Source organism: Babylonia areolata, chromosome 9 (assembly GCF_041734735.1).
Source record: "Babylonia areolata isolate BAREFJ2019XMU chromosome 9, ASM4173473v1, whole genome shotgun sequence".
NCBI lineage: Eukaryota > Metazoa > Mollusca > Gastropoda > Neogastropoda > Buccinidae > Babylonia > Babylonia areolata.
Window position 1 is genome coordinate 10,524,810 of NC_134884.1, and position 15,000 is coordinate 10,539,809.

At 44.4% G+C, this 15,000-nt stretch overlaps 1 protein-coding gene across 1 annotated transcript; it reads left to right on the forward strand.

Annotated features, from left to right (window-relative positions):
- The first annotated feature begins 348 nt into the window (after nt 1-348).
- LOC143285947 (protein HtrL-like) lies at nt 349-14,895 on the forward strand. The gene is made up of 2 exons (XM_076593398.1): nt 349-610; nt 14,099-14,895. Exons 1-2 carry the CDS (start codon nt 349-351, stop codon nt 14,893-14,895), a joined length of 1,059 nt encoding a protein of 352 aa, XP_076449513.1.
- The last annotated feature ends 105 nt before the right edge of the window (nt 14,896-15,000 follow it).

Below are 15,000 nucleotides of genomic sequence, written 5' to 3' on the forward strand. Positions count from 1 at the left end.
CATGCCAGATTTGACCCCAGGGTAGAAAGCTAAGGGGGAACGAATAGGTTGCTACACCGGCTCCGGCGGAAGGCGTTGGCTGTCAGTATCACCAACGCCCCTACAGCGAAGCAAAACAGCTAGCAACTTCACAGTCTTATCAGTCAGTCACTTCACACACACAGTACTCGCGTCGCTGGCCAAACAGACACGCCAGCAACCATCAGCCAACAAACCAACCACCGCGACTCAACCATCATCGTTCTTCATCACACATTCTGTCAGCCGCGCGACTGATAGCGGTACATCATCATCTTCACCATCATCATCATCGTCGTCGTCTGTCAGCATGAGGGCTTTCACTTCAAGATGGTAAGCGGCGCTGTCAACATGTGCTCCACGCTCATTCAGCGCTGTCTTGGACCATCGATTCAGCCATGGCTTCAGCACGCTTCCAGCTCTACCAAACCTCGGCGCCTGACCAAAGTGTTGTTGTTGTTGCTGCTGCTAGCTTGTGTGGCGGCCGTGCTGCTGGTGACGTGCTTCGTTGACAGGGAGGCGCAGCGCATGAGGAAGTTCACGGAGGACAGTTACCTGGCGATGAGCTGGGAGGGGTTCGGTCCTGAGAAAGGTAAAAAGGGGGTGGGGCACACACACACACACACACACACACACACACACACACACACACACAGGGGGGAGGCATAGTTTATTCAAGAAAAGGCCATTGCCCCTCATGAAGGGGCGCAAACAATCATATCAAAAACTACAAATAATGCGTGGTCACTTCATCGTGAAACAAATTTTATTCAGTCTTTTAAGATATCAGAGTTGATCGCAGTCTGAATGCCTTAAACAGATAGACTGACAAATTAAGAATGATCCGTTCACACCCGACGCCATGAGTAACGGCAGTCTAATCTGACAGGGAAATTATAGAATGTAGGTGATGAAAACTTTGTTCTTAATTCATGCAAATAGGACAACTTTGGACAAAATGCATTCCATTGTCAGCAACATTTGAACATCAGATCAGTTGCATTATGTGTTCTGTATCGGTAACAGTGTACTGCAGTTTCAGAAGTATCAAGTTTGAATCTTGTCATTGAATACTTTAAGTGTCGACCTAAGTTTAAAAATAAATACGTTTTAACATCCGGTACAGGTTCTGCAAACATGGAATGTCTCCCTGTCACAAGCATAATCCCATTCTTGCCCTCTGTATATAGTTATCCTTTCTTTGACTACTCCGAGAAATTTGTCAATATCATTTACGCCAAGCGAAACCAAATCCAGACATATATGATTAATAGCGAATATTTGAAACCTGGTTTCTCTTGTCACGTGTATTCTGATCTTCTGATCAGGCAAAGTTTCATATGATTTGTGAGGTAATCTAGACTCATGGATTCTCGTTAACCTAATTAAATAATTAATACATTTTATTCATGAATTCATATAAATAGGGTACCTGTTTGTTTCTCCACATACGAAATCGTTTGGTGCTCAAATTTATACGCCTAAAATCTCTTGGGCGCAAACAAATGTACTTTTTCACAAAGAAACGTTGAACTATCTAAACCCCATTGTTCAACACCTTGCGTTGAAATAGTGAATCAAATAATTTCGACCAGTTATCAGGGCATTGTTTTCAACTCGTACAATTTCTCTGGAATACACAATAAGGCGTTTGTGACTCTACTACATGCTGCCACAAAACTCGGTCTTGCAGTCAAATAACTTTCAAAGTATCTGTATACATTCACTGCAGGCATAGCTACCCCAATATAAATTCACCTTTCACTGGCAGCTCAGTACCCCCCCCCCCCCCAACCCCCCCTCCCTTTCTAAATACAATAATATCAATTTTATCCATGTTCACTTTTGAATGTAGCGCACAGGCTGCCCGAGACAAACTATTCGGTAATGTTTGCAAGCCAATAACTGTTTCAGACACTACGCCAGTACCAACCAATAACAATAAAAGCAACTCTAGTCATGTGTGAATGTTGCAACGTGCCACCCCCCCTCTGATAATTTCTTTTGCTTTCTCGTTGATGAATAAAGAAAACAACACAGGACCACGGGCATTCCTTGTTTCACGCCTCGTCTTTTCTTACAATGCAACGGCTGATCAAACATATTGCCGCGAGTCAAAGCAAATCAGTTCTTTCCTTCCAGGTATCAGCATCCCCAAACCTGAAAGACATAAATAAAACTGCTGATATTTCGCCTGATCACTATTCCATCCTACCCGCACCCCCTGACACATTTACCCTGTATGTCAGAGAGAGAGGGAGAGAGAATGTACGTGTGTGTGTGTGTGTGTGTGTGTGTGTGTGTGTGTGTGAAAGAGAGAGAGAAAAAAACAAAGAGAGAGATAGAGAGAGAGACAGAATGTGTGTGTGTGTGTGTGTGTGTGTGTGTGTGTGTGTGTGAAAGAGAGAGAGAAAAAAAAACAAAGAGAGAGATAGAGAGAGAGACAGAATGTGTGTGTGTGTGTGTGTGTGTGTGTGTGTGTGTGCGTGTGTGAAAGAGAGAGAGAGAGAGTCAATGACCAAGTTTAATGTCATCATTTGTAAATACGTTACTATGTTGACTGATATGGGGACACAAGGCTTGTCTTCTTTTATGTATGACATTGATTCAGATGAAAACAAATGACAAAAATATATAGATAAATGAATGAATAAATAAATAAATAAATAAATAAACAGATAAATCCTGTGTAAGTGACCAGAAGATTTTTCAAAGAGATACAAATTGCACGCCCAGTTTAGTCATGCTCCTGTATTTTTGTCAGCGTAAGTTGTTTGTTTCCACAATTAACGTAATGGCGAGTAATGTTAAATAATTATATATTTGGTAGTAGACCAACCAGATCACTTCCTTCTCAGAATGATTTAAAACATTACATTTGCCTCGTATATTTTTTATATTCTTCACAACGAAATAGAAATTGAAATTTGTTTTCTATACTTCCGTCATTTTTACATACTGGACAAATACAGCTTGGTTGCGTTATAGCATCATAGCAACATTGAGTGACAGAGAGACCCATCGCCCTCTTTGGTGCTCATTGAAGCCCTGTGCCATTTCCTTGTGAACACCAGCATATATCTCTCTGGCTGTAAATCACTGTTAAAGTGCAAACACCCTGCATGATTTTCGTTATTTTACATTAAAGACTATCAAGTTTGCTGAAAGGATGCGATTATACGTTCTTCAAATTTCTTAAATAAAAAGTTTGTCATCTTCTACACCCTCATTTTTCCTCACGATTCCAAACCCATTATAAAAGAGCACACAAAAAACAAGAAAACAAAACTAAACAACAACAACAACATTTCCTTGACATGAAAAACCCAGTTTTGCTTCCCAGTTTCGAATTGTGTCATTAACATAGATTATTTGTTTATTCTGCTTATTGGTAGTTCCACCAGATGAAGCCACTACCTTATGCATGTAACTTTTGTACACATTGATGAGGAATCCCGCCCGTTTCCTCCAAGACCGTTTGTCAGAGGCAAGCAGAGGAATATCCACTGTACGTTTTTTTTGTTTTTTTTTTAGCTACATGTTCCTTTTTCATGTATTAATTTTCTATCAACCCCCAAATTTTTGCTAAGTACATTATTACTGGTTCAACATGGATGTCTAATGCTTTCAAAAAAAAAAAAAAAAAAAAAGAAAAAAAAAAAGATAGCTGGGTCAATACAAATCACTTTTCTACAAGTAATCTTAATGTGTCAATTACACATTTCTCCCTTTTTCTATACATTTCTGACCGTTGCTCATACTTAACTTACTTGTACAGAACAACCCTATCAACTGAAAACTATTGGTTACTTGCACTGCTACATTACAGTACCACCATTTTCACATGGCTGCTAAATGCCCACCTTTTTCTAAAAGCCATAATGTTCGATGTTAGCCTACTTGCTTCATCATAAAACGTATTTAGCCAGTTTTTTCAAACCCAGCAGCAGTATTAGACAGTAAAGATACATCGTCCGTATATAACAAAAGCAATGCAGCTGCATGTGGAATAAATGGAATTCTTTGCCTCCCTTTTATATTCATTTCTAAAGCAAGTTCGCATTTGAAAAAAAAGAAAGAAAAAAAAGACTTTTCCAAACTCTCCTGCTTCAGTCCATGGGTACCGTCAAAGAGCTCTGAAATACGAACACTTGTCCCTGAGACAGTCAGGAGAGAGAGAGAGAGAGAGAGAGAGAGAGAGAGAGAGAGAGAGAGAGACAGACAGACAGACAGACAGACAGACAGACAGACAGACAGACAGAGCCAGTGATAAAAAGAGAGAACTGATTTTAGGGAGGGAAGGGAGAGAAAGAGAGGGATAGAGACAGACAGACAGACAGACAGACAGACAGAGTCGGTTTTAGAGGAAAGGGAGGGAGAGAAAAACAGAGAATTGATTTTAGGAAGAGAAGCAGAGAGCGAGCGAGTGAACGAGCGAGAGTGAGAGAGAGAGAGAGAGAGAGAGAGAGAGAGAGGCACCAGAAGGTCTTGCACACATAATTATGTCGACCTCAGAGATCGTGGAGAAAACAACACCAAATCATATTCTCGCTGATCACAATTGTTTACCCACCAGACTCCGCTGATTCCGAGATGCGAACTCAGACCGAAACACTGACCGGTCAATGCCGGTGTACAGTCACAAACTACCCCATTGCTAGGTTTTACCCCGGGGTCATTCTGTGCTGGCCTCGAATGACTCCTGAGTAATTTGTGGCTAGTCAAGATCCGACTCGTCCTGGTTGAAAATGACCCCATTCAATCAATCAATTGAAAAAAAAAGAAGAGGGGTGGTGGCGGGAGTGGGGCTGGGGGGTGGGGTTTGGGGTGGTATGGGGGAGGGGTGTTTAATGTCCCGTCACATGTACTGGTGATTATAGTCCAAAGAAGGGGGCAGGGTCGTTCTGGGCCAGCCTGTACTGACCTTCCCTTTATTATATCTTAACGGAAGCAAACGTGTGTGTGTGTGTGTGTGTGTGTGTGTGTGTGTGTGTTGTGTGTGTGTGTATGTTGTGTGTGTGTGTGTGTGTGTGTGTGTGTGTGTGTGTGTGTGTGTGTGTATTTGGGGGGTAACCACTTTCATAGCCTGCAGTGAGTCTAACTGGGATTAATTAACCCCTCGGGGTCATTTTAAGTCAGCCTAGAATAACCCCCGATTCCACCACGAGAGGAGGGGGGTAAAATCCAAGTAGGGGGCGGGGAGGGGGTAACTTTTGACTATCTGCTTTACCCCCGGGAGTCATTCCAGGCTGGTCTACATAGACCCCAGAGCTAGCCACATTTGAAAGCGGGGTAAGAAATAACGGGGTTGCGAACTGGCTGCGACACAGAGGTGTGCATGTATTGCTGTCCGTAATTTCAGAGGAAGGGAAAGCAATCAGGTAACTGAAGGCTGGGCGCTAACGACTACCTTGTGGCTAGCAATCAACTCGCTAACCACTACCTTGTGGCTAGCTAGCAATCAACTCACTAACCACTACCTTGTGGGTAGCTAGCAATCAACTCACTAACCACTACCTTGTGGCCAGCAATCAACTCACTAACCACTACCTTGTGGCTAGCAATCAACTCACTAACCACTACCTTGTGGCCAGCAATCAACTCACTAACCACTACCTTGTGGCTTGCAATCAACTCACTAACCACTACCTTGTGGCCAGCAATCAACTCACTAACCACTACCTTGTGGCCAGCAATCAACTCGCTAACCACTACCTTGTGGCCAGCAATCAACTCGCTAACAACTACCTTGTGGCCAGCAATCAACTCACTAACCACTACCTTGTGGCCAGCAATCAACTCGCTAACAACTACCTTGTGGCCAGCAATCAACTCGCTAACAACTACCTTGTGGCCAGCAATCAACTCACTAACGACTACCTTGTGGCCAGCGATCCACTACCTTGTGGCCAGCAATCAACTCACTAACCACTACCTTGTGGCTGGCAATCAGCTCGCTAACCACTACCTTGTGGCCAGCAATCAACTCACTAACCACTACCTTGTGGCCAGCAATCAACTCACTAACCACTACCTTGTGGCCAGCGATCCACTACCTTGTGGCCAGCAATCAACTCACCAACCACTACCTTGTGGCTAGCAATCAGCTGGACACACCCTGAGATGGTGGGAGGGATGATGAAGAGGGAGAGAGAAAGAGGGAGAGACAGAGACAGAGACACAGAGAGAGATGGAGGGATGGATAGACGGGCGCAATAGCCGAGTGGTTAAAGCGAGGGTCCCAGATTCGAATCTCGGTAACGGCGCCTGGTGGGTAAAGGGTGGAGATTTTTCCCATCTCCCAGGTCAGACCTGTTAGTGCCTGAACCCCCTTCGTGTGTATACGCACGCAGAAGATCAGATACGCACATTAAAGATCCTGTAATCCATGTCAGCGTTCGGTGGGTTATGGAAACAAGAACATAACCAGCATGCACACCCCCGAAAACGGAGTGTATGTGTATGATAGTCAGTCGTGTCCGACTATGACCAACGGTCATACGCGTAAAATGTTACATGTGTGTATGAGTGTGTATGTAGGCCTATGTGTGACTGAAACCTGATTCAATGACACAGGAAACGAATGACGAGCGCCCAAATAGCAGCTGTCAGTCGGCTCTACCAAGGTAGGCATCCTCTTGTGCAAATGACTCCGTGTTTGTAAAGCGCTAACAGCTTGGTCTCCGAACAAGGATAGGCGTGATATAACTGTAAGTACTCATAAAAAAAACACAGGTGGCGCTCTCAGTATGGCGATGCGCTCTCCCTGGGGAGAGCAGTCCGAATTACAGACAGAGAAATCTATTGTGACAAAAAAAGAGTAACACAATACAATACAATCATCTTCATGGAGACGGAGTGGGGAACGGAGAGTGAGGGAGGGACATGGTAAAGAGAGGCGGTGTAGAAATGAAGAGAGAAAACAGAGGGTGGCGGGAAGGTGGCTTGCATGCATGTACGTGCGTGTGTCTGCAGCTGTAAAGAAAATTGAAAGCTTGACCTCCTGCGACTAGATGGCGAGATGACTGAAAAAGCAGACAGAAAGAACTATGGAGAAACATGACACGTGTAATCAGCACAGTAACCACACTCCACCCTTTCTTATTGAATACGACAGCGTGGAAACTGGCAATGAATTAGCAATCACATAGCAACTGCGAGTGTTGAGAAACATTAACAACAAGAGAGGCAAGGCCTTCGAGACTCACTGGTGATGCGTACTTAATCGAACAATGGAATTAAGGGAAAAACAGAAGAAAGAAGAAGCCTCCATCCCGTCAAGAAGCCTTATTAAACGTCACTAATCTCTGACGTACACATAATGACGTCACATTGTGCACGATCTGCTATTTCCCGAAAAAATACTGCTTGGGCGAATGTACATTGTGAAAGTTCTTCACACACAGTGTAAAACACAATAGCCTTTCTATATACCGAGTAGTAATTTCAAAATATAATGTTTTAGCTGAGAAAGATAAGTATAAAAACAAATTAATGCTCATGCTTCAAAACATGATTAATCCCCCTTTCAATTAGCTGACCCAATTCATCAATGTAACTTCCAGACTAAAAAGAAGTTCCTGTTTGAACAAAAGATGATAAAAGAGACTGCTGTTGATCAGTGTTTCAGGATATCAAATCAACATGTCAAGTTTTGTGAATAGAAAAAAAATGTAACAGTACATTTATTGTCCAAAAAAATTGGATTCGTTTTCATTCTTTGTGCCCATCCTAAAGGAGCATTGTCACTGAAAACAGTATCAGTGGAAAGAAGAGAATTTTCCCTATTTTAGTGCTCGCTTTGGCAAAGTTATCTCACAGAAAATGACAATGTTACAGTTAACCTCAGACAAACAGACAGACAAACAGACAGGGTGACAGACAAACACACACACACACACACACACACACACACACACACACACACACACACACACACACACACACACACACAGGAAACAGTTAGTAGCAGTAAATAATCAAACCTCAAGATTCAAATCAATCAAACATGGAGTACCACAGGGATCCATCTTAGGGCCAATATTATTTTCTGTTTATGTTAATGATTTGCCTTGTTCTATGACATGTAAATGTGAAATGTTCCCAGATGACACTTCCCTGCATTCAAGCAATTCAGATACCTGTAAACTCACAGATGATCTTCAAGACAACATTCAGAGACTTAGTGACTGGACACAATTAAATCATATGTCCTTAAACACATAGAAAACTAAATGTATGTATGTAGCAGCACGACAAAAAAGACAAAGGATGAAACACATATTCAAACCACTTTTCCTTGGAGTAAACAGAATTGAAGAGGTAGAATCACATAAAATTTTGGGTGTCTTTATTGACAAAGATCTCTCTTGGACTGACCATATGACTTACTTAGGAAAACGTCTCTCTAGCAAAATAGGTCAGTTAGCAAAAATAAAAAAAAAAAGATCCTTGATGTACATTCACGAAAGCTTTTTTTCTGTGCTCATGTTCTGCCAATCATCGATTATTCATCAACTTTATGGGACAACTGCAGCAATACAAACTTCAAATTTATTCATCGTATAAAAGAGCATTAAAATTAGTATTGTTGAAGTCAAGTTCCTTGACCCATATGGATTATAAACTACTTAATGTACTATCTTTCCACAACAGGCTGTTCTTCAACAAGGCTGTTTGCATGCATAATGTGATATATGGAAATGCTCCCCAAAAGATTACAGAAACTTTTAAAACTAATGACCACAGACACAACCATATGTTATGTATACCTCGACCTAGAAACAACCTTTATAAATCCAGCTTCCTATACTCTGGTGGAAATTTATGAAATAACCTTCCACTCGTTTTAACGAATAAAAATGTGTTTAAGAAAAATATGAAAAATTACCTTATTAACTGTTCAAAAGATGAACAATAATACAAATCTATATCTATTGGTTACCAAATTCATGATTTGTGAAATGTTTTGTATATGCCTTTGGTGTTGTAAGAGGGTGTATGTGTATGCGAAACGGGATGTGCTGTAAATGCTAATGTGTGTTTCATTTTCGCACGATTCGTGTATGCACGTAACTATAATTCTAGTACTTTTGTGGTTTTGTTCTGTGTATCTCCCCACTTCTTCTCCTTTTTTCCTTTTTTTTCTTTTTTTCTTTTTTTTTCAGATGGCTTGATGTAAAAAAGCAGTCGTTGCTTATTCAATTACCATCTTGAAATAAAAATTTTGACTTTTGACTTTGACTTTGACACACACACAACCGAAAGCGGGTTATAACATAAACTCACATTGTTTACACAAGTGGGTGCAAAAGGTGTTATCACATGTGGACCAAACATGCATTGTCCTCATCCTATTTGGCCGCAAAGCCCTGAAAAAAACAAAAAGTGGGGAAAGCGTTTTACACAACTCTTATTATATTGAAATCAGCCAGGTGGAGCCAAGGCCCAGTGGTTAAGAGCCCGACAAGAAAGCGAGTATCCACAGGTTCCATTCCCATAATACAGACCGGATTTGTACTCCCCCACCTCCCCCTCCCCAATCTCCTTTAGCGGCGGTCTTTAGGGTGAGACGATAAACCGAGATTCCATGTGCTGCAGGCATGCACTCAACGCATGTAATGAACCACTGCAACAATAGGACCGTCCCTGCATAGCGAAATTCTGTTGAAACAAATATGAATGTAAAACAAATTCACCTGCAGACAAAAAAAAAAAAAAAAAAAAAAAAAAAAAGTGGGAGGTGGGGGGGGGGGGGGGGTGCTCTGCGGCGACGTCCTGTCCTCGGGGAGAGCTGCCCGACATTCCACACGGTGAAATGTGTTGTGACAAAAAGTAATTCAATAAAACACAATACAGTCCAGTGACAGTGACTGACTCGTCAGGTGTCGACTTGCTGCTGTTGCAGGAACACAGCACAAGAGAACGTGTCTAGAATTCCTCGTGTGACCTTTCGTGCCTCTGTTGCCATGGAGATTTCTGACTGATACTTGTGCCGACGACCCCCCTCTCCCCCCACCCCCAGCCATCGTCCCCCTCCCTCTCACCTCTTCCCAGCCATCGTCCCCCCCCCCTCTCACCTCTTCCCAGCCATCGTCCCCCTCCCTCTCACCTCTTCCCAGCCCAGCCATTCTCCCCCCACCCCCAGCCATCGTCCCCCCCCCCTCTCACCTCTTCCCAGCCCAGCCATTCTCCCCCCACCCCCAGCCATCGTCCCCCTCCCTCTCACCTCTTCCCAGCCATCGTCCCCCTCCCTCTCACCTCTTCCCAGCCCAGCCATTCTCCCCCCACCCCCACCCCCGATCCCCCACTTCCATGACTGAGTTGGTGTTGATATCTCTGATGTGGATGGAGTCACGTGCACTGCCTGTTGAGGGACTGCGGTGGCTGTTTCCTCCTTTCTCCAAAGGGAGACGACCACTGTCTGGAACCACTTCCCGGCCTTTGTTTCACTCCTCGCTAATGGAGGGGCTGGGAAGAAGGGAAGGGAGGGGGGAGGGGTGGAAGGGGGGAAGAGGAGTGGGTGGAGGGTTGTGGGTGGTGTGATCTCTGTCTGTCTGTCCCTCTCTCTCTCTCCATAGCTAAAGGGAAGTTACCATTCAGGTTTCCCAATTTATAGGCCAATATCAGTTCTATAAGCTCTGGTCAAAACAAGTGGAAAAAACATAATTATCAAGAATATTTTCCCTCCTCTCAGCGACCTAAATGAAAATCATCGTTTGACTACTTTCGTGCGCACGAGCGCGCGCGCGCGCGAGAGAGAGAGAGAGAGAGAGAGAGAGAGAGAGTGTGTGTGTGTGTTTGTGTGTAGATGTTGGTACGTATATAGATATGCATTATAGATGTATACAGCCATGGTGAAATGTACTTCAGCTCATGTTATGTAAAAAGTGTTCTTGATATATTTGTCTGCTTCTTTGTTGTCCGTTTCTTTGTTGTCGTCTTGTTTGTAAAGTTTTGAATAAAAAGTTTATAAAAAGTCTGAAATATGTTTACAGGTATGTACACATGTCTAGAGGTGTGCAGTAGCCATAACAAAGACTGTCCCCCACAGGTGTGTAATAGTCACAATGATGACTGTCCCCAACAGGTGTGTAGTAGTCATAATGATGACTGTCCCCCACAGGTGTGTAGTAGTCATAATGATGACTGTCCCCAACAGGTGTGTAGTAGTCATAATGATGACTGTCCCCCACAGGTGTGTAGTAGTCATAATGATGACTGTCCCCAACAGGTGTGTAGTAGTCATAACAATGACTGTCCCCAACAGGTGTGTAGTAGTCATAATGATGACTGTCCCCAACAGGTGTGTAGTAGTCATAATGATAACTGTCCCCAACAGGTGTGTAGTAGTCATAATGATGACTGTCCCCAACAGGTGTGTAGTAGTCATAATGATGACTGTCCCCAACAGGTGTGTAGTAGTCATAATGATGACTGTCCCCAACAGGTGTGTAGTAGTCATAACAGATGACTGTCCCCACAGGTGTGTAGTAGTCATAATGATAACTGTCCCCAACAGGTGTGTAGTAGTCATAATGATGACTGTCCCCCACAGGTGTGTAATAGTCATAATGATGACTGTCCCCAACAGGTGTGTAGTAGTCATAACAATGACTGTCCCCCACAGGTGTGTAGTAGTCATAATGATAACTGTTCCCAACAGGTGTGTAGTAGTCATAACAATGACTGTCCCCAACAGGTGTGTAGTAGTCATAACAATGACTGTCCCCAACAGGTGTGTAGTAGTCATAACAATGACTGTCCCCCACAGGTGTGTAATAGTCATAATGATGATTGTCCCGCTCAGGTGTGTAGTAGTCATAACAATGACTGTCCCCCACAGGTGTGTAGTAGTCATAATGATAACTGTCCCCAACAGGTGTGTAGTAGTCATAATGATGACTGTCCCCAACAGGTGTGTAGTAGTCATAATGATGACTGTCCCCAACAGGTGTGTAAGAGTCATAATGATGACTGTCCCTAAACAGGTGTGTAGTAGTCATAATGATGACTGTCCCCCACAGGTGTGTAGTAGTCATAATGATGACTGTCCCCCACAGGTGTGTAGTAGTCATAATGATGACTGTCCCCAACAGGTGTGTAGTAGTCATAATGATAACTGTCCCCCACAGGTGTGTAGTAGTCATAATGATAACTGTCCCCCACAGGTGTGTAGTAGTCATAATGATAACTGTCCCCCACAGGTGTGTAGTAGTCATAATGATGACTGTCCCCCATAGGTGTGTAGTAGTCATAATGATGACTGTCCCCCATAGGTGTGTAGTAGTCATAATGATGACTGTCCCCCACAGGTGTGTAGTAGTCATAATGATGACTGTCCCCAACAGGTGTGTAGTAGTCATAATGATGACTGTCCCCCACAGGTGTGTAGTAGTCATAATGATGACTGTCCCCAACAGGTGTGTAGTAGTCATAATGATGACTGTCCCCCACAGGTGTGTAGTAGTCATAATGATGACTGTCCCCCACAGGTGTGTAGTAGTCATAATGATGACTGTCCCCAACAGGTGTGTAGTAGTCATAATGATGACTGTCCCCAACAGGTGTGTAGTAGTCATAACAGTGACTGTCCCCCACAGGTGTGTAGTAGTCATAATGATGACTGTCCGCAACAGGTGTGTAGTAGTCATAACAGTTACTGTCCCCCACAGGTGTGTAGTAGTCATAATGATGACTGTCCGCAACAGGTGTGTAGTAGTCATAACAGTGACTGTCCCCCACAGGTGTGTAGTAGTCATAATGATGACTGTCCGCAACAGGTGTGTAGTAGTCATAACAGTGACTGTCCCCCACAGGTGTGTAGTAGTCATAATGATGACTGTCCCCAACAGGTGTGTAGGAGCCATAACAGTGACTGTCCCCCACAGGTGTGTAGTAGTCATAACAGATGACTGTCCCCCACAGGTGTGTAGTAGTCATAAAGATGACTGTCCCCCACAGGTGTGTAGTAGTCATAATGATGACTGTCCCCAACAGGTGTGTAGTAGTCATAATGATGACTGTCCCCTAACAGGTGTGTAGTAGTCATAACAGTGACTGTCCCCCACAGGTGTGTAGTAGTCATAATGATGACTGTCCCCAACAGGTGTGTAGTAGTCATAATGATGACTGTCCCCCACAGGTGTGTAGTAGTCATAATGATGACTGTCCCCCACAGGTGTGTAGTAGTCATAATGATGACTGTCCCCCAAAGGTGTGTAATAGTCATAATGATGACTGTCCCCCATAGGTGTGTAGTAGTCATAATGGTGACTGTCCCCCACAGGTGTGTAGTAGTCATAATGATAACTGTCCCCAACAGGTGTGTAGTAGTCATAATGATGACTGTCCCCAACAGGTGTGTAGTAGTCATAATGATGACTGTCCCCAACAGGTGTGTAGGAGCCATAATGATGACTGTCCCCAACAGGTGTGTAGTAGTCATAATGATGACTGTCCCCAACAGGTGTGTAGTAGTCATAATGATGACTGTCCCCAACAGGTGTGTAGTAGTCATAATGATGACTGTCCCCAACAGGTGTGTAGTAGTCATAATGATAACTGTCCCCCACAGGTGTGTAGTAGTCATAATGATGACTGTCCCCCACAGGTGTGTAGTAGTCATAATGATAACTGTCCCCCACAGGTGTGTAGTAGTCATAATGATGACTGTCCCCCACAGGTGTGTAGTAGTCATAATGATAACTGTCCCCCACAGGTGTGTAGTAGTCATAATGATAACTGTCCCCCACAGGTGTGTAGTAGTCATAATGATAACTGTCCCCAACAGGTGTGTAGTAGTCATAATGATAACTGTCCCCCACAGGTGTGTAGTAGTCATAATGATAACTGTCCCCCACAGGTGTGTAGTAGTCATAATGATGACTGTCCCCAACAGGTGTGTAGTAGTCATAATGATGACTGTCCCCCACAGGTGTGTAATAGTCATAATGATAACTGTCCCCAACAGGTGTGTAGTAGTCATAATGATAACTGTCCCCCACAGGTGTGTAGTAGTCATAATGATGACTGTCCCCCACAGGTGTGTAGTAGTCATAACGATGACTGTCCCCCACAGGTGTGTACAACTTCACGGTGGTGACGGCAATGCTGGACATAGGCCGCGGCCACTGGGCTCACTCCTCCCAGACCCGATCCTACAACACCTACCTGCTGTACATGCAGAGGGTGCTTCGCCTGGACGTCAACCTGGTGGTGTTCGTGGACTCCCAGGCCCTGCCCTTCGTGCAGTGGATGCGGAGAGGGAGGGCCGGCCACACGCACGTGGTGGAGTTGACGCTGAAGGACCTGCCCTACTACTCCCACAGAGACCGCATCCAGACCATCATGGGAAGCGAGGAATACCGTCGAGACAATGAACTGGTTCAGAAAGGTCTGTGCGAATCCCAGGTCCCTGAGTATGACATTGTTCAGTGGAGCAAGCTCTACTTCCTGAATGAGACCATCACTCGGGATCCCTTCCACAACGAGTTGTTCGTCTGGCTGGACGGAGGGTACGGACATGGGGAAGACATCCATCCTGCGGATGGTGTATGGAGGCCTAAAAACCTGTTCGAGTTCGCCGAGAAGGTGACTTTGATGGAGCGAGAGCCTGTGGAGAAGTACAGACCTGTGGCCGACAGTTTGCACAAACGCAGCGTTAACGTTGTTGCCGGGGGGTTTATTGCCGGAGGGGGCAAGGCTTTACAGAGGCTGTACCGGCTTCAGCAGGAGCTGATCGCTCGGTGGATGGTGGAGGGGATCGTGGATGACGACCAGACGACCTACATGCAGATCTACTTCCAGCATCCAGACCTGTTTCGCTTGGTGCCAGCAGACTGGGACGACGTGTTCAGGCTCTTTCATTCACCGTGATCTTTTGTTGTTGTTGTTGTTGCTTTTTTTTTGGGGGGTGGGGGGGGGTGGGGGTGGGGGTGGGGGGGGATGGAGGACAATGGAAAAAAAGCAAATGCACAGCAG